General features: G+C 40.2%; 1 protein-coding gene and 2 non-coding genes across 5 annotated transcripts in view; 1 reads left to right on the top strand and 2 right to left on the bottom strand.

The window, feature by feature from the left end:
- The first annotated feature begins 1,441 nt into the window (after window positions 1-1,441).
- The window catches only part of LOC135492284 (trissin receptor-like), a 64,197-nt gene continuing 44,711 nt past the window's right edge, over window positions 1,442-20,927 (top strand). For all 3 annotated transcript variants that reach the window (XM_064778651.1, XM_064778658.1, XM_064778666.1), the window contains exon 1: window positions 1,442-2,499. In XM_064778651.1, the coding sequence (XP_064634721.1) occupies window positions 2,115-2,499 (385 nt within the window). In that variant the 5' untranslated portion in view covers window positions 1,442-2,114. The remainder of the gene's footprint in view (window positions 2,500-20,927) is intronic.
- Window positions 18,677-18,758, bottom strand: Trnal-aag (transfer RNA leucine (anticodon AAG)). Its single transcript has one exon. It is a non-coding gene; the product is annotated as a tRNA-Leu (tRNA).
- Trnal-aag (transfer RNA leucine (anticodon AAG)) lies at window positions 19,232-19,313 on the bottom strand. Its single transcript has one exon. It is a non-coding gene; the product is annotated as a tRNA-Leu (tRNA).

Below are 20,927 nucleotides of genomic sequence, written 5' to 3'. Positions count from 1 at the left end.
CTTTTTTGATGGATATTCCGAAAAGAACTCAAATATAACAGTTTTGTAGAATGCAAGGAACTAGCAGTTTGCTGCATTTTATAAAAAGTCCACTTTAGTCCAAGAAGGAAAACTTTGATCCTCAATGTCTCAAAATGTTATTATGCGACTTAGATAGTTCTTGCCCTCGCCCCTTCAATTAGCCCCTAGCTCAAGCCAGGGCATACTATAGATGTGGTTTTATTGGTCGATACTGATAAAACATACTGAATTACCTTTGGGGTATGTCTATACCTTCTCAGATTGCGCCAAGTCGCTCATCTTGATATTGGATCAATGGTATTGGAGTCACTCTGTCACCATCGCTCACAATCTAATTGGCGAATTCCATTTGCGTCGAAGTGACCCCGGGGACCAATGCCTCGGGGAACGCGACTAAATAAAGCGGCGTCATTATCGTGTAACATTTTTATGGACCTAACCGTAGAGTCTGTCGGAACCTCCTCAGTTTGCGGCAAATGTTATTCATATATCGTGGGCCCTCATATTTATTGGATTCAGTGGTCTCGTCGCTGTCAAATTCGTTTACGACTTTATTGCCGAATTCCATTTGCGCCGATTCGCTGTCTCTGGTTAACATGTAACACTATCCGGGGATGCTCGGAGGAGCTTCGGGGAGCATTGTTGGTTTACTTATTCAAGGACTGGATAATGCTTACCTTCTTCGGGAAACCGGAATGACTCTGCCAAAACGGATGTATCGTTGACCAACACCTCTCTTACCTCAAAACAATTGGTCAGTTAACCTCACCAATTGGTCAATTGAACAACTTGGTATTAAGTCAAGTATATCAAACGAATAGTCAGTTGTGTGACCTGTAGTCAAAAGTAACATCGGTCCTGGACTAATAATGAAAGTTGGTAAACTGACCCAACTATCTTCCAGTACAATCTACATGTACATTGTACTTGTTGTCGAAAAGATAGGTGTACCTAAATCAGATATGACACCAGAACGTGACAGAGCAGACAAAACGATTCCATTATCGCCCAATTATCTCTTCATACCACTCGTCTATTCACTGTGACCTGTTGATATCGACCCACGATCCGCTCAATCTGTGGCCAGGACATTGTGACCAGCAGGTCGATCAAGTCAATTCGGCATAATCGACCAGAATCACACTTTACCAAATCGATATCAATAACGTTAACTTCCAAATTTTGGCGCCTATTTATTTTAGCGAGTGATCCAATGATTAAATTTTCGCGACACTGCATGAACATGTAGCTTATTCACAGAATCCGCAAAAATATAATGCCTGTGAATATTTTGAGGTTTACACCATTGCTACATGTTCAACAAGCCAGTCTCTCAACCTATTGTACACGTCATCGGATTCCCTCTCTTAGGCAGGCGGAGGGAGACTCAGTAGCTTTTCAGTGAGTTATCCAACTTAGCTAACGGTGGCAATCGCGATTGCGTGGCCGCAATAAAAGTTTCAATTAGCTTCTGGACTTTTCCAAGCTGTCTGTAGGTCTGTTACAAGCTCGTGACTGGATATTATATGAAAGTTCTTGCTACAGGATGTACGTTTTCATTTCTGATTGGATATTATCAGCAGGCGATAACAAGATCTGTATCATGGAGCACTTTCCCACCTGGCTCGTCACATAACTTGTTTTTGCGGAAATCATTTATGTATGTCATTATACCGTGTGAAAAGTAACCTGGATCACAACCTGTATCTCTCCGAAGCACACTTTACGGGACAGCAGTGACACTATCTTGTTTATTATTTTCTTAATTGGTTTCGGGAGAACGAAAGCAGCGGAATTCAAAGTTAATGATCAGTAGGATTTCTAGTGGATCACTTGTGAAATTGGGTCTTTTTCACTTTAATCTAAGGAACCACACTTAATCTTGTATAGCGTCTTTTGCTCTTGAATGTCACAAATTTAGGATCCATATTATTTTCATTGTTTGATGTGAAATTGTAACCAGCTTTTGGCGCAAACCTTACAAACTTGGCGTGTGATCCCGCGGCTGAGTTAAGGGAATAGTTCCTGTGGATTACGCGCGTAATCTAAATTCTTCTCTTATCGTTTGTTCATGAATTAGTGAAAGAAGCATCATGGATGAGTCCGGGAATTTCTCGCAATTCAAGGATATTGTCAATATAATGGAGAACGACTGCAGGAATTTCGAAATACTGCACGACATATTCCGTAACACGAACTACACGGGGAATCCGGAGCCCGTACCGACATGGGAGATTTACGTGAAGTGTATTTTTTATGCTTTAATCCTCGGAACAGCTTTCTTTGGAAATCTCAGTGTGTTGGTGATTGTGACGATGAACAGGAACATGCGGAGCACAACGAATATCTTCATTGCTAACTTGGCAATTGGGGACATGTTCATTGCCGTCTGTCCCATGTGGGTGAAACTTGTGGAGAGTATTACTATGCGGTGGCCTTTCGGCGAATTCATCTGCAAACTATGGCCGTTTCTACAAGGTACGTCCCTTATTCCAATAATTACTCAGTACCCCACCATATAAGAAAAGTCCGTTTATTAACGAAATGAATGAAAGTATCTTTGCGCCGTTGGGCGCGTTTTACCGTTTGTCACATGACAAAATGATCGACTTAAGACTGTCTTCAATTTCAGGTAGCAAAAGCTTTTTCCTTTTCGATTTCCTTAATTTTTTTTTTGGGCGGGAGTGGATAATACGATGCATGACGTGATAGTACATGTACATGTATATGGAGATAGCATAGTGAAGGGAACCCAGTAAGTATATTTGTATCGCAAGAAAATTTATCGTAATTTATCATTTAATACAAGTAAACATAAAAAAGTGTGAATATATATTTCTTGAAACTAGACACATTGATGTAAAATGATGTTGTCTGCTATCTTTTTTATTTAGTATAAAACAGTCAACAACTTAAAAACGTAAAGGAAAATTTTCCTATAATTCGGACCTGTCACTCTCTGAACTCGCTGCACTCACTGGCTACATGTACTTTTAACTGCAGGATGGTTAGGCAAGGCAATCAGCGTATGTGACAGTTGTCGCATAAACATATAGATTAACTTCCACCTGCCAACTTATATACAACGTGTGCCCAGAATCCTTCAATAAGTTTCTGATTAGTTTCTGATTTTTGGTGCATGCAAAAATACCACTGGTCTGCCGCCAGATGGCCGCAATTAATGAAGCAAAAATCTTTCGTCGCTGCGAGGTGCATATATTGATTTTGTTGCCGATCGCAGCAACACACATTTTTTAGCCCGCGGATAGTTGTTTGTTGTTGCAATAAAAAGCCAATAAGAATAGCAAGAATCTTCTTTATATGGTAACCACGATTCGTTAATGCCGAGACTGCCTATCACGCCAACTTAGATTGACAGGTAACCAATCAATGCCTTTCTTCTCGACAGGAAGCTTCTCCCCTTCGCATCACATTTAAAAATCTGAACACTTCGTACCGTTACACTTCGTACCGTTTATTTATCGCGCGAAATGCATCCGCATCAGCGAAAATTGATATCAAGGTTTTAAAGAATGGCGGAAACTGTGATATTACACGAATCAAGGTTTTAAAAAATAGAGCCAACTCTAATAGAAGCCACGATGTTATAAGAAAATGCAGTAGTCTTATGAATATGTTGGTGTTTGTAAGAAGTCTTTCAACACTATATAATATTGATTCTAATGATGTTTACGATCCAAGTGTAATGATGGCTGAGGCCGAGATGATGTTAATTTCAAATTGGTGACACAGACTCAAGGAGGGTTGCAAAACTGATTACGCCGGGGCTCTGTCACGATGTTATATTATATACAGGTATGCTTAGGCACTGAATCCCGTCCATTGATTGATTGCTTTATTTACGGATGACCTCCGGATCGTATGGGGTAGTTTGCAAGCATATTGGAAACTTAAACTTGTGACATCAACAAGAACTTCTGCATTCCCAATCGAGACCTGGCATTCATGGGACACCAAACAAATGTTAATTGCATTATTCAGACTTTTCAGATTGCACCATGTCCCAGTCACGATGAAAATTCAATATCCGATGCCGATCAGTCCCGATTCGACGCCGATCAATCCCGATTCGCCGCCGATTTGTCCCGATTCGACGCCGATCGCCGATCAATCCCAATTCGATCCCCTCATGCGCACTTGATCGTGAAGGCTAGTTTCTCATTGGTTAATTCACGGCTGCATTGCTGCAGTTTCGTCGGGGTCACGACTGGGCACGTTCAGTTTCCAAATAAACCGCGATTGTAAAGCCCTATAAACAGAACTCCTGCACGAAAACCCGAGCCTCGATCCTTTGATGATAACATCCAAAGAAAAAGCCGGAACACTTACCTTGCACCGCAGAACATCGGCTGATTCAAGATCAATTTGGGTGTGTCAATTGTGTTGCTCTTGGTCAAATATTGTCACTCCGAGAACACGTAATCATAGTCGCAAATCGGATATTTGCAGTGTTCGCAGACAGCAGGATCAAATCCCCCAGCAGTGAAGCGCATACTTTGACATTCATAATTATACTCCGAGCCTGTAGACAGTGACATCAGCGGTCATCTCTGTGGACATCGATCACTTTTCAACCAGACGCTTCCGTCGAGTGTCATGCCTTTTTTCTCTTGAAATGCCCTCCTCTGGTACTGATCGGGTTTAAACTTTACCAGAAATCCACCCATTAAGGTTAAACATAACTCGGATGTGCCTCATATTTTTGATAAAGAGCTGCATAAATAATCTCAAACTCAGGAAAATTCATGTATTTATCGCTTTTGTTTTTTCTCAAGAAATACGTGCACCATGATTTCATCCAAATCAAGATTTCCCAATAAACAAATAGGGTTCTGTCATTTCTGACACCACAATTCCAATGATTGATTTTATTCTTATTATTCAAAATATATGATATGACACAAGACACACTTATTTCTGATTAACCACAGAAAAGTTATTGCTATGGATATGGTTATTTGTGATGTATTTGCGATATCTTTCCGATTTAAGTCGATTTAAGCAAAACATAATGAAGTATATATCCGATATCCGATATCCGATATCCGATTGACATGCCTCGGGACAGTCATGCGGGTGCGAATAGAATCGTAAACCATTTGTGGGAAGTCCGTAATAGTAAAGAACCATCAGTGCGCGATTTATTTTTGTTTACTGGGTATAACCCTTGTTTCCATGCATGTTGTTTCCGAGTTCCTCGAAACTATTCATGCTGAGTAGAACATTGTATAGGGTATGTGTATGTAAATGCAGAGGTTCGGAGTGTCACTCGAGATCAAGAAGCGGCATTTTGTCGACGTACAGTGTATATCGCCAGTTGTCAGGAATGCAAAGAAATTGGGTGTCTTTAATGTCTGGTACATGAATTCCTAGAAACAATAGGGCCGTTTACAAGGGACGAAACCAAACCAGAAAAGACAGATCAGATCACATCGCTCACGACGTCATGAATGACGTAAGTCTTGTAATGACGTATCAGAATGTACATCGCACCAAAGTAGCACATTCGTGCGCGTTTATACGGCATACCAATCTATACCAATTCGGATCGATCTTGATCATTTTGGTCCTGTGTATAAACAGCCCTACAAATGACACACAAAACAGCATGACATAATGACGTCAACCGGAAGAGGAAAAAGAATCACCACGTTCTCGGTCTCGGATCAAAATCTGAACCTCCCTATTATTCCATGGAAATAAGTGCTTTTAAGAACACCATTATAAGGCTACGTCATTTACTGAGCTCAGCCGAATGGCATCTTGGACCGAATGATTTCATTCCAATAATTGTTTTATTATTTCTTTTTATTTCAACATCGAGACTGAGTGTTTGCCGGGCAAAGTAGCTCTTTTTTCGGCCTGCAATCATGATAGCATGCGACAAGATTGGTTATCGCACTAGCGACCGGCGATTATCGTGTCGCCAAGCCAATTACTGTGTACCCGCAGGCGAGAGGTATAGTCGGACGTCACAGTGATCATAATCGCAGGTTGCAGCGACAGAAATAGCTCCTTCGCGCGGCGCGCGGTAGCACTGTTGACATAATTGACGAAATTGAAAATTGAAATCATGGTAAATTGTGTGTACTTTAGTTCCCCATGAGAAAATTACGATAATTTAATATTGGTAGGAAATGGCAGAGTACATGTATCAATTTCGTAAATTCACCATATTGACTACTTTAGGCCTCATCGAGGTGACGAAACGGAACGGAATATGGCGGAACATGATACAATCGTGCTTAACGGTCGCGAAGATGTCTTCCAGTTTACGTCGGCTATTTGATACTCAATAACAGCCACGCCAGGCAATTTAAGCATGCTTTTCAGCCTAATTCAATTTGTCACTGGCTCAATCTGGGTTGATTGCAATCCTTGGTACTGGCTATTCAAATTGACTCAGGAAATGGGATTGAGATTTCGTTGGGTGCATAATTCCTTCCAAGCTCCCAGTTTTAAGTCGTTTTCTGATTAATTTGAAAGTCATTTGCCATTCGAGTACATGTATAATTTATTCCGAAGAAGGCGTTTGTCTGCTTTATAGTACTTGTAACCTTCGAATTACCTCAGTTACCAAGGAGAGAGCAAGGCTGAGATGTTACGTCTTAACCGGATGCAAGATCTGGAAATTTTGGTTCCGACGACTTCTTCCGAACTTGGTGTTGATTCAAAGGCTCCAATACAGGAGCACTGCTTAAGGGTTATAAAAAGCGCCTTGTTTGTGATGCTTGCCACTCAATTCGATAATTGTTTTCAGAAACCGGTTATTGTCCTGGTACGCTAGCAGCGGTCCATCATCTTTTCCATGTCTGATGAGGCTCTCTGCAGCGGATGCCGACAAGTTTCTGGCATCAACATTTAGCGCACAACGCGAACTGACACGGATAAGATGATGGTTTAAACAGTTGGTTTGAGTATTGGCGATTCATGGATGAAAGGTGACTCAGCGTCAAGTGAATAAATCTGGGAGCGATTGGGCTCACGGTGGTTCATTTTTACAGCTTTTATCCGGTTTAATACGGCATTGGCTACATGTAGGTAAAAATTGAGATTTACAGATATTTCTGCGGCTAGGGTAAAAAAGGATACGGTAATTGTACAAGTTGTTTTTGTCGACTATGTTAATCTTTACATATGAAGCTATGCGCTAACGACGAACAAACTGACGAAAAACATATGTTCATGGTATATGTTATTGTCAGTCATTTTCAATTTACCCGTGAATCGTAGCGACCATGCACCATTTTCGCCCTGGAATAAAAGTCCATATTGTAGTCCATATAAAAGTCCACCTTCTGTATTGAAAAATATCCAAGGCACACAGCTTTCAAGCAATTGACATGCATCTATGTATGAGTTCGTTTTCTCGTCCTTGTGATAAACATTGGGCTTATGTAAATCTTAATAACACCGCACGATTTTTATTTTCCGTGTTGCGTGCATTATTTATTACCTATCATTTCTTAGCTTTTATATTCATGTCACCCTTTTGTTACTCAAACAAAAACAAGTCAGTCAACAATCGATTGTGCCACATATCATGTACACGCCAATGACGTAATAAAAAGAAGGTTAGCTTGCGGGAGTTCAAGGCCAACCGAACGAAGAAATTGGACTATTCAACGACAATTTCGCATGAAAATGAAGAAGTCAAGTAACGTAATAGCCCATCCAAAAGTCGCTAATCCTGAGGATGAAAAGAATGCAATAATTTAAGGTGATTTTGTATAATTCATGTAAGTTAATAGTGACTTCCAAAGTCAATCGCAATCGAGATTAACCATGATCGAAAAAACGACTAATTGGTCTATTTTTCTTATGTAAGGCATCCTATAAGCTTTCATTTAGTAACGTAATGAAAATATTAGAAGCGTTTTTGATAATCGTGATGTGATCTGAGTCATTGTTTGCAGGCGACTGTGAATATTTTGTATCAACGACCAAAGGCGGAGAGCAGCTTGTTGTCCGTTGTTCACTACATGTACATGTTGAGCAGGGAGACCTGGTAAGGCGCGTACTAAATGATGAGATAGTATGGTATTAGTGAGGTTTCGCAACCACCCGTTTAGGCCCTACGACGACGTTTATCTATTGTGTGAGTATACCTGAACAATAGATAAACGTCGTCGAAGGGCCTAACCGGGCGGTTGCGAAACCTCACTACGTCATTGTAGTATAACAGATCATCTAGAGCTGTTTTATATGGAACATTAATTTTTTCCGAGTGCGACCATCTCCGACTGCAGTAACTGCGGTACTCTACATGAGCGATGTGCCGCATTGCGGGAGGCACATTAATCAAACGTATATGAAAATCAACGGCCATTTGTTAAAAATAAGGAGATAATAACACAGGGTGTTGAAGCAGTATTCAATTTCTCAAATTGTCATTTGTATTTCTATATCATCAACCAGAATAAAAAAATTTCAGCCGCAATATTGACACCAGTTTAATCAGCGGGAAAATGTTATTTATGCGCTAGTCTTTATTTATTGTTGGTGATGCATGCACATGTACATGTATTGCTTTTCAGCATTATTGCAGTGTTGATTGATGTATTCGTTTGTTGTGTCCATGTGTTTATCGGTCCGACTTTACCATAATCTTAACAGCTAACCAAATGGTACTTAGACTAGTCAAATGTTCCCATGATAAATTGACTCGCGTCCACACATAAAAACGATAGAGATTAGTTCGTATGAGGACTAGTGTCATAGTGCGGTAATCGGTACAAAATAAGCGCCACTCGGACGGACCGTATTCTCTACCGCTTGCATCAGCTTCTTAAACAAGACACATGATTGATTTCATTCACTATTTTTGTATTCATGTCAGCGTCATTTAGCTGGTTAATGAACCCAGTCTCATATAATGATATAAAAGAGTCTAATGATGTAGGCAAGTATATAAGTCCTTGGTGGTAAAGATGCTATTCAATACGACTCTCTGTTTCTGATGGTTGGGTCATTGACATGAAAAACACATTGGACCGAAGAAAAAAGGACATAATGCTTTACTTAGATATCGGCCTATTTGATACATTATTCATTTCATTCACCATTTTGTGTATGTGTAAGAGTGTAACTAACTAGTTTAAGGAGTTGATACCGTATTGGAGGTAATGGTTGTCTCACCAAAACCGCGAAGATGGAGCTAAAATGAAGACCACAACCGAGGCAGTTGCTTAACTTTATAACTGACATTATTCATTTCATTCGTTACGGAAGCGAACATTTACCCCTGATATCCTCAGAATGCCTTCCACCTCTTTTGTAACAAGAATGTTGTTCTTGCCCTACGCCAGACGGTTTACTGTTAGGACAACTTGAACCACGAACCCAAGTCGATAAATTTAGGTAGCGCACCACGACCATATTCCTGAGAAGATAATACCCCGATTCCCAGAGGTTCCAATGCTTCGTGAACTGACTGACTGAATGCTAAAATTCGTCCTTGTCGTTTATCGAGACCCCTGCGGTAGCATGGATGATATCAGATAAAATTTTCCCAGAACAGAGGTCGAATGTCAGAAATAAATGAGAGTAAAACGAGCATTTCATGGGGTACGCCGTTCGTAATTTCTGGTGGTTCAGGAATATAGAAAATGCTGTTGTGCAGTAAAGTTATGATGCATTATCTGAATTTTCTGAAACTTGATTTTTATAGTAGGTGTTTATCCGTCTACACGACAGCATTGTTGAAATTTACATTCAGAACGTATTAACACAATTTGAAAATTTGAAATTTGAAATTCAAATTCAACTACAAATTTCAAATATTTAACGAACGGCGCAGGCCTTTAGGGAAAATGAGAGGCTTAGTTTAAGCTTCTTGAACGAAATAACGACAAGATCAATTTGAGTTGGAGAGGAACATTCATTATAGGGTTTGTGATTGAGATGGGCAGCTGAGGTAATTACTGACGAAATTATTCATAACCTAAGGACAGCGGTGATGACTGTGGGTACAGGTAACCTATTGTAATGAGTAGACTGCTATTTAAGTCCGCTATCAATCCGAAAATACTGCGCACACTATGCAGCTCATTCCAAGCTCAATAGCTTTGAAAACTGAACCGCATGTACACCACTTTGATACGAGACGAATCAAAAGGGATGTTTTCACGAATGCTTTGACGTCAGTTTTTTTCAGTCAGTGCTTTAGCTTTATGGCATTGGGTATGTCATGTGAGATACAGCCGTCCGATTCGTCAACAGTATTATGTCATTTTGTTATTACCAATAATGTAATAGCAAAGCTTGACTTTTGCACCAAGTCGACTGAGGTTGTAATGACGATCAACGCGCCTATCCGGCCACTGTTACATCAGCTACATGTACAAAAAAAGAATTAATGAAACCCAAAATCCACACGTACTTCACACATTAACATGTAACTGTCATACAGCAAAAAAATGATTAAAAAATCAGGCCTTGAAGATAATCAAAACATATCCCGGTGACTCCGCGCAGCCAAACAGCTAGTTTTTTTTATCGGCTTTGCATTGTTTTAAGTGGTCAATACTCACTGATCGACTGAACGCCTACTTAGCATTGCACCGCTCAGTTTTTTTTATAGCGAAAGTGTTCAAAGTAGTTTGGTACTTTTTGGAAAAACTTTATATAGCTTCTGTAACTTCAAAATCTTGGTCTGTAGACCAAGAACCCTATCAACTGATTGATGAGCCTGCATGGTAGTATGAGAGTAGTCAAAATATTGCGTGGTTATCGTTACAATGTTTACAACAAGGATCAGTACAACGAGCAAACGTTATCATGCCTGTGTGCAGTGTGGTAGGTAAAGCAATTCTACTTAATCTTCCTTAATGGTGTGGCCACATCTCAATAATTATACCAAGGGCCCGTGCACTCAAAATATACAAAGAAAACGCCAACACCAACACCAACACAACCTGTTCCTAATGTTGTGAGTTTGGTTTCACTTGAAGTGAAGCCAGACTCGTTACTTGCTATCTTTATTACAGTTAATACTTCCTACCGATGTTTTGCTAACAAATATGAATTACCCTTCTTCTTATTTACCCACCTGAGAGCTAACTTAACTTATACACTTTGCGAACAGCGATTAACACCTGCTTTTCACATGCGTTAAGCTTTCTGCCAGCCTCGTGGTCTATAGTGCTCGAAATTTGCATTATTTAACTGCGAGATCGGGAGATAATAACATCTTCCTTGAATCCATGCATCATCTCAGAGATCGAAGACTTAAGTTGGCGCCGGATAGCTCTGTTGATGATACATGTCAAGAAAACCTTAACCCCAACCACAAATTAAAAGCTGTTGGTATCATTGCGAAGATTCTTCAGTATACATGTATATAAATGTATCCGTAAGTTTTCATCTGAGAAATTCGAATCATACCCGTAATTGCTATAAAAAGAACTTTAAAGATACAAATGTTAAAGATAAGGATGCATGTACCCTTCTCCCCATCAAAGACGCAGCTCTTCCACGGTGCCCGATCGAATGAATATGCCAGTTGCGGCAAGAATAACAGACTCGCCCAAAAGTTTTCTCGAAAGAATTTTTGAGGGGTGTTCATGAAATGAACAAATTTTTATACATCCCTTAATTGCACCAGTCACAAAAGACTCAGCGGGTCTATTACCCCTGGGAGAACGGTCGTCCATTTGCCAGTCTGGAGTGGCGAGACAAAAACACACGCTTCATCGGGTATTTGAGGTTAGTTTTGACGACAACAAATATTCGGTACAGGCAACGGGCTGTCTCTAGTGATCATAACGAGAGCCTCACAAAAAACCTACTAGGATCTGGCGAGGGACTATCTCCGTGATTATGTCAAGAATACATTCAAGACTCCTGTCACATATTCTCAGGAACTACGTGACAGATTGCCGTTCTCCAAGTGTTCTAAACTGCAGTTGCGTGATATTCTATCGCTTACTCCTTCTGCGAGTGGGTGAATAAAAGCTATTCACGCATTATATTTGCTCGCTCTAGCACTGTGACTACCGAGAGCATCAGTATTCTAGCTCCTGTCTCTTTCCCTAACGTTTTTATTGCGCATAAGTCAGATCCGGGCTTGAAAGTACAACAAGCGAGCACTTACGCTAATGCAGCATTGGGCGTTTGAAGAAGCAAAATGTAACATTGATACCATTCGAAAAGTGCAGCTCAGCGGCTCACCGTCAGGGAAACAAAGGCGAGCTGTTAAACGCAAAATGATGAAACAGCTGTCAACAAAACATGTAGTAAGAATGAATAATTATTTGCCTTATCTTTGGAGCCCGACAACATCACAAAACATGCAATTGCCATGTATGCATCAATCATACTAAGAAATTGCTCTGCGGGCATGTCATACGCGCTGTTAATTCATGTATCGCAGTTAAACCTCTTCGCTTTTCTTCCCTCCTGAGTATGGGGCTGGAGAAGGTCACAAATTGATCGGCGCCAATATTGCTCATGCCTCCTTCAGCAGATCAGTCTTCATGACATTGACATCCCTTTGGATGTAACATATTTGGCCTAATTGTCCTTTCGGACCACTTCAGCGAATGTCATGCCTCATTTAGCCCAGATGTCCACCAAACAGCCGATAAACTATACCCACTCCAGAGCCGTTCTGCTGAGTTCTTTGTCAAGCTTCTTTCTAAATATCGCTTGATAACCTGAGTGCCATGGAGGGCCTGACGATTGTTCTTTACTCTCTACATCAGCGGATTATGGAGACTAAGAAAGGAATGATACGGAATGTTGACATACTTAAGTGGCAAGCAGACTGGAAAGTAGCATAGACTGAGAAGAAGTTACTTTTTACTCGATTGTCCTGGATTTCGGAATCTGTAAACATGATAAAAGGAATCAAACGAAGCGAATATTATAATATCTCTTGTTCATCGTGTGCACTAGATAGCGCTTCCACGGTGAAGCCACTACGTTAAAAAGCGCGGGCGTGCCGATGGATCTCGCATTACCAATGAATGGTTTTACATTGATTTTGACTTACCGCGATATTTTGTTCGACGTGTGCGGGCGACCATAAAAACCTTCTGATTCGCTTAAATTCATGGTCATTTTGTCTGTCGTGTGCGCACAGCTTAAATGCATGTGTTCGTGTTAAGATAAGGTTCGGAAGACGGCATTTATCTCATTTGAAACGCAATATCTATATTCTGTTCACTGACGCGATTGAGAGATAAAAATCCTGAGGAAATAAAGCAAAACCAGTGTCGGTTCTGAGAAAGCTATGACTTTATTGGTAAAAACATTATCCTATACTTGTGCGTCGAACCACTGAAGTACATTGAAACAAGGGCTGTTTTTTAATAGAATTTAAGTCCGTGAACATTATCCTCGTGCGGGAAGCGAACATTATCCTATCTGCACAGTTTTAAAAAAAAGTTATAAAATTTGCTTTAAAAGTGGTATATACTGAATAACATGAATCAAATTACGAGAAGACATGAATTTACTTTAGCGCGCGACATTGGCAGCATCACGTGACAGAGTTACCCATTGGCTTCAGAGTCAAGCAAGGGAGCATTATCCTATCGGGAGTGTTTTGTAAAGTTCAAAGTACATTATATACGATTGTTTATCAAAACGGTTCGGCGGCATCCGATTTACGAAGGAAACCAGATTATGAGTACAAACAGAATGCACTTTTGGAGCCGCTACAATAATTATATCAATGTGAGTCACTTGTGACAAACGTTCGCTATAGTGAATGAAAGTAATGGTGTCTGCACGCAATGGAATTTCTAACATCTGAAAATGGTAAAAATTGACCGCCAAGCACATATACATGTAAATTTTACATGTAACATAACAAAGAAAACAGTCTCTCTGGCATTTGTTTTTGAAACATAAGTCGTTTAGGGTTAAAACATGATATATTGTTGGACTTTGTACAGGTTGACATACATGTATGGCATCATACATATAGGAGCATGGGATTGAATGAACTATACCAATCCGGTATAGGCGTGTGTAGTCGATCTTGGCTCTCTTTCTGCGTCGAGCAAGCCTGATAGGTGTATTTTGGTCGGCCAATACCTGATCGGCAAATTCACAAATCCCTGCTTGTCGAAAGTGGCGAATGCGCAGAGTAGTGCAGTTCGACACTACTTGTTGAGCGCAAATGCCCGCTTTTAATAATTTCAAACCGCTTCCAGATCATATCAAATGACAATATAACAAAGAGAGAGATCAAAGGTATTGTTTCTGGAATTAGTTTCGATATTGAAAATCCTTTCGACTGAAAAGATTAAACATAGACGGTTGATGTTGTTTGATGACGCTTGGTGTCTAATAAAGCTGGTGTCAGCATATGGAAGTCGATCGGATGTTGGTCAATTCAAATCTCGAACGTGACAAGTCGAATAAACCCATTATAATGGAAATTTAAGAATGTAAGGCAGTTTGCCTTTGACGTTCAACAAAGAACGGACATACCTTGGTAAATATGGATTTTATCGATATTCTGATGATTAGATTCTAGACATGCTTTGACTTGCCGCCGAGAACACGACAGAGCCAGCTTCCGGATCTTTTCAAGTAATTGCCTGTGTTTACCTTTGGCAACCATGAAAGAAATTCTTTAACATATTATCGCAAAATGAAAGGATTCTTTGTCGTCTTGTTCCTTATTATGTCTGATATGAGGCCGGTTAAACTTTAAAGTTTTTCAGGAGCTCAAATACCTCTATTTTTAAGAGTGAAGAATGTCACAGAGAGCGGAGCGGTGATTCAGAAGTGGTGTTTGTTTCCATTAGTCTGAAGAAACCGTCAGAATTTTCATGCAGAAACCTCCCACATCACCGCGGACTTTAAACTGAGAACCAATAACGCCAAAACCGCAAGAATCTTGATGCGGGAAACTTCGATCACTAGATTTAACCGTAAAATCAATATATGCCAATATGACATCCTGTAAATGTTATGACCTATAGCTATGTCAAATGAGACGGCGCTGACATGCAGCTTATTCCATCACTTCCCGTAGCTGATGGCCGTGCCGTCACGAAATGTCACCTGCTACCGGTAGCGTCTGGTTATCGTGGAGAAAATTGACATCGCTGTCGATTTAAGTCAGTTACATGTTGCTTTCGCATGATAATGCCGTAGGGACTCCTAATTCGTCAGTGGATGTACGATAGATCATAAGAGTAACTTTTTTTCCTTGTCTGAGAAATCAGTGATAAAATTGGTCACGCTAAAGGCAGGTTTGGGAACCCTTACGGAGGGCTTGGTGGATATTGCGCATTCTGATTTTGATGCAACGAATCTGAGAAGAGCAAACCCCTTTACGTACTAGCGTCAATAAATCACCAAGATATAAATTTTTTTTCGAGATGTGCTCCCTTGCAAATCCCTTTGAGTGATATGTAGTGTATACATTTTGCTCTTCTGCATATTTCATTGCAAAAGTATTTAAAGTGACAGTTATTACTGTTTAGTTGAAAAGCTGTACAAATCATGTTTGATTATCATATGTAGATAAAACCTTTGTAATGAACACATTATGCTACTTAATCTATCTCTATATTTTATTACCATCATTTCCGCTGTGGTCTCCTCATGTTTCAATGGTAAGTTGCCATTTCAGAATCTGTAAATCTGCCGTTTTAATTAAAAATTAATACGACAGGAAGAGGAATGGAATACAAGTGTTTTGTAGACATTTCGTCAGTAGAATGTATTCAATTAAGCCTTTCGTTGCAGGAGAATCCTTCAGTGAAGAAAACGACCCTTTTTCGCCAGGTCTGAGATGGGCATGGTCGAATATCGATTTCTCTTTGACGCATTTCCTGTGAACAGCTTTTGAGCAGAATGACCAGCTTTCTTTTGCTAGTTGTTATTTCAATTCGCTGTTCGGTTCGTGCTAAGGCTAACTTTAGACACGTCGAGATACTTTTTGAGTTGGTGCGTTGGTTGAAACGTGGGGATGTCCAGAGTCACCCCAGGGGGACTCCAGGTGTCGGGATCTATAGTGCTGCTAAGGACCTTTCTTCTGATGCAGTTATCGACATGCTGTGTCATTCGAGAGTCGGCTGGTCGTCAAATGATTCTATATGCTATCAATCTCCGAGGTATTGACAGTTGTAGCCTCTACAGAACCACATATGAAATTAATATGTCAGAATACAATTATAGGGCCCGACTCTTTGTCCTTGGGGAAATGTTAAACTTCTACAAAGCTTCGTAGAGTGATCACGAAACGCTTATATATACGCTTATTGAAATCATCATTTGAACTTATGCGAGCTCAGTCAGATAACAAAATTGTAACCGCTTGAAATAATAGCATCCTAACTTCACAAGACAACTTGGCAATATTGTTTTCCGCGATCAACAATCAACTCGATCGATAAAAGGGGACAATCATCAAATTGGAAATAGTATCCGATTGAACGACATTTTTCGACATCCATATCGTTTTTGCTTGTTTCCTAGCGCACCTGCCTGTATCACTTATCTCATTTGTTCTGTCAGATAATGTTTCCATCGGCATAATTTGTATAAACAATCTTGTCTAAGTAGCATATGAATGCCTCGCTTACTGTCTTCCGCTGACTTGATAAGATTTTCCTATATTCCGCTTATTGAAATCATCATTTGAACTTATGCGAGCTCAGTCAGATAACAAAATTGTAACCGCTTGAAATAATAGCATCCTAACTTCACAAGACAACTTGGCAATATTGTTTTCCGCGATCAACAATCAACTCGATCGATAAAAGGGGACAATCATCAAATTGGAAATAGTATCCGATTGAACGACATTTTTCGACATCCATATCGTTTTTGCTTGTTTCCTAGCGCACCTGCCTGTATCACTTATCTCATTTGTTCTGTCAGATAATGTTTCCATCGGCATAATTTGTATAAACAATCTTGTCTAAGTAGCATATGAATGCCTCGCTTACTGTCTTCCGCTGACTTGATAAGATTTTCCTATATTTAATTTGTTTGTCCCGGGGGCCATTTTCATCTGTCATGCAAACGTTTGCTTCTGCGCAACAAACATGAGAATATCTGAGCATGAAGGCGATCCGGTGTAATGTTTTTGAGTGTTTCTATTTTTGAGTGTTTCCCCTCATTGTTTGGGAACGCTAAAAGATAGATTGACAAGTTTTTCTGTGTTTCCCCCTATTGAAAAGTCATGGTCTCTCTAGCTGCCTATTGTTTGGAAACACTGATACATGGGAAACAACCACAGATGTTACACCGGGCCTGCTATTACCACTCGGTTTCATCGGTTTTAGCGTTTTCCTGACGTAATGTTTTCAACAGGAATCAAGACCCACTGAGTGGTGGTAGGCGGGACCAAACGATGTGATGTTTGGGTCCCTCTCGCTGCACTGGAATCTCGAACAAGTATGCAATGAACAATTATAGGATAGGACTATACGGGGGACTTCCATGGCTTTCGAACCGACCTTCAAACTCGAAACCTGCAGGTTTTTCAAAACTGGGTTTCGAAAAATGTCGGATCGACGACAGTTTGATTAAACATTGCACGCAAATAACCATCGATCTCGAAAACGTTCCGTAATATCGTGTACACTTGCTCTAACGTGCGGAATGCGATTATGCTGCAAATGTACTCAATTAGTCCAAGTTAGTAAAATCACAGCTGCTCCTACTACTTACCGTTTTTTCGAACGTTTTTGCACCTAAAATGGCTTCAACAGTAAAAAAGAAAATTAAATTAATAGAATCAGGGGACTTAATATATTTTGATTCGCTGATCACGAAATACCAGTAATCGACTAATTGCTATTTCTAAACCCGGTGTAACATCTGTGGTTGTTTCCCATGTGTCAGTGTTTCCAAACAATAGGCAGCTAGAGAGACCACGACTTTTCAATAGGGGGAAACACAGAAAAACTTGTCAATCTATCTTTTAGCGTTCCCAAACAATGAGGGGAAACACTCAAAAATAGAAACACTCAAAAACATTACACCGGCACTGAAAAAGTTTCGAAAGAAATCAGAATACTAAGCCACCTGCGTCCATAAAGATACATGTATGTGCGAGGCGAGTTTCACGATACATACTTACTTGATAGAAGATAAAGTGTAACATTCAGACGAAAGTTTCCCTATCTCGTATCTCAATACAGTACATAAAGTACAACCAGCCGGGTGTTCGGTATCTCTCCCAGGCCGGCATTCAACAATGCTCGCCAACCTTTAGCTAGGGGTCATATATACCATGCGAGTAAATATGTTTTAACGTACATCTTTTCCCAACGCAGTTAAAGTTTTCTTTATAATTCTCTTTGCATCATAAAATCCATGAAGCCTCGATAGAAATTTTTAGGGCAAGGGTCTTGGCGATATAAAAAATTGCCTCAGCACTGAATCTGGGGATTCTTTGTAGTATTGATTGAATACAAACCTATTGGAATGAATTTATGCAAAATTATGGATGAGACCGCATTAAACGTGTTTCAGAATGTAGAAAATGGCGACAATACGGCCGATGGAATGGACTAAATACGCAAATTACAGAATGGATGTCGCTGAATAGTATGTCAGGAATTTCTGCAGTTAAAATCAGGCAACAGTTATTCAGAGTTCTCCTCCGATGACGGGTGATGCATTTGTGCGAGATGTGTGTTGATGGAAAAAAAATGTATGGCAGCGGTGGGATTCGAACCCACGCCTCCGAGGAGACTGGTGCCTTAAACCAGCGCCTTAGACCGCTCGGCCACGCTACCATTTATTTGTTAACAAACGCTGTCAAATAACACTTTAAATTTGCTTGTTATCTGGCCAGATTATAATAACAAGATTACAATGAGTGATATGTAGGTAATAATCGATATTCAATTGGTACTAGCATAAGATATATCAAAATCTCACTCCAAATTGTTAAAAGAGCACTAATGTTTCCTTTTTTCCACCACCCGGGGTACGCGATTTAATGGGTTGATATGTTTAGTTGATATCAAATTAGTGCCAGGCTGATCAGGAAAAAGAAATGAGAGACTTCCAACTAGAGCTTCAAAATGATTCGAAGATATTCTAAATCGAATGAAAATTGACGGTTTCGTGATTATAAATCATTCATTGACAAAGTACCATGGGAAAAAGGACCGATGACTTTAAAATAAACATTCTGTGCTGGTTGGTAGTGCCTTTCAAATCTCTGGATTCTGATAGTTGCGTCTAAATGGCAAAATAATATATATGGCAGCGGTGGGATTCGAACCCACGCCTCCGAAGAGACTGGTGCCTTAAACCAGCGCCTTAGACCGCTCGGCCACGCTACCGTTATCTTTTACGATCTAACGCCGCCACATAACCCTTGAAATTGGCTTGTTATAAAGATCTTCTCAATCGAATAAAAGTTGACAGTTTGGTGACTGTAAATTATTGACTCAGCCTCCACAAAAATGGCAGCTATGGGGTTCGAACGCCTCCGAAAACATAGAAAAGTTGTGTCCAAGTACGAGCTCCCTTCACTTCGGAGAATGCAAACAGAAAATGTCGCGAATTCAAACATCATATTTGAAGGCCCGCAATATATTTTCCATTCTATCTACATGTATGCGCACACTGATTGATTCACTTGTCACCATTAGCGCAATCTCCCAGATTAGGACTGCATACAAATTTTGAGACGCGCGATGTTGCATTCTAAGAACGCGTTCCGATTCAAACTCATTGAGAGAGGCTAAGAAAACGCATGGCATAGCCCACACTTGTATCTGCAGATCATTCCGAAGAAATGCGTACCCACCTTTTAACCCTTTAGGAAGAAGGATCCACAGAAAAAAAACCTCAAAAAATAGGAACATGGTCATCATGACCTCTAGAATGAACATTGTGTGCCAGTGATACAATTTTCACTTGATTGTAAAGGCTAGAGATGTTTCCGCTCTCCTTGTTTACTCTAGCTAAAACTGCAATGGTAGCTTTAGCAGTTGATCAATGCAAAGACAAGCCACAACATGCCTTACCACTCAAGGTCAGTTCTACAATCAAGATGAAAAGGAGACCACGGATACATGATCGCATTCCTAGTACATAGGTCGTCCAAAACCTCTCATACTGGGAAAATGTAGAAGGGAATACGTTGAAGGCCACGCTTGTATTTGCAAAGCACTTCAAGGAAATGCGAGACTGCCTTTTAATCTCGTAAGGAAAAAGAGAAAATAATAGACTAGAGAACGGGAACATGACCCCGAGATCGCCAACCTTCTTGTTTGTTGCCAGAAAACCCTTCTCCTGTCCAATCATAGATCGTATATGTCATCCTCTCCTCGAGGCAATGATTGTTTCCGCCTCATTTTCCGAGCAATGGACGCCTAAGTGCCAGACTAAATTGCCATGATAATATTTTGCAGGTTGTCCGCGATGTATTTTTTACCTGGTTCACGTCATTAAATGTTTCCGTGGGCACAAAATCGTAAAGGTATATTGCAGGTCGGAGAGCCGGACAGGATTAATGGACAATATTCATATTGGCGACGTTTTGTTTTGTTTACCAGCATGAGGTTGTCTACTTGTCCATTCCCATAATTCACAACCTTTAAAATATTAAATTGATGGGGAGTCCCTCCACAATTACAGCATGCGATTGGTCGATTCTTAACCAGGCCTGCAACGACGATGTATTATTCATCACTTCTGATTGGACAGAATGATCGGTAGTCTTACATGTACCAAGTTCTCCTGTTTTATGAAATTCTCGGCCGCAAGTCTCGGTGTAGCAATCTTTTTCGCAGACTGATCTCGCGTCATGCTTTGTACGCACAGATGCACAATTAGTCGCTCGTCAGTTCCAATTGAAAATGCTTTTGAACAGACAACCTGGAGATAACACGACTATACATTCAGAACACCATTGGGGAAATCAAATAAGGAAGGAAAACCAGTGAATG

Source organism: Lineus longissimus, chromosome 1, assembly GCF_910592395.1.
Source record: "Lineus longissimus chromosome 1, tnLinLong1.2, whole genome shotgun sequence".
In the NCBI taxonomy this organism is placed as follows: Eukaryota; Metazoa; Nemertea; class Pilidiophora; order Heteronemertea; family Lineidae; genus Lineus; species Lineus longissimus.
This window is presented reverse-complemented; position numbering and strand designations above follow the sequence as displayed.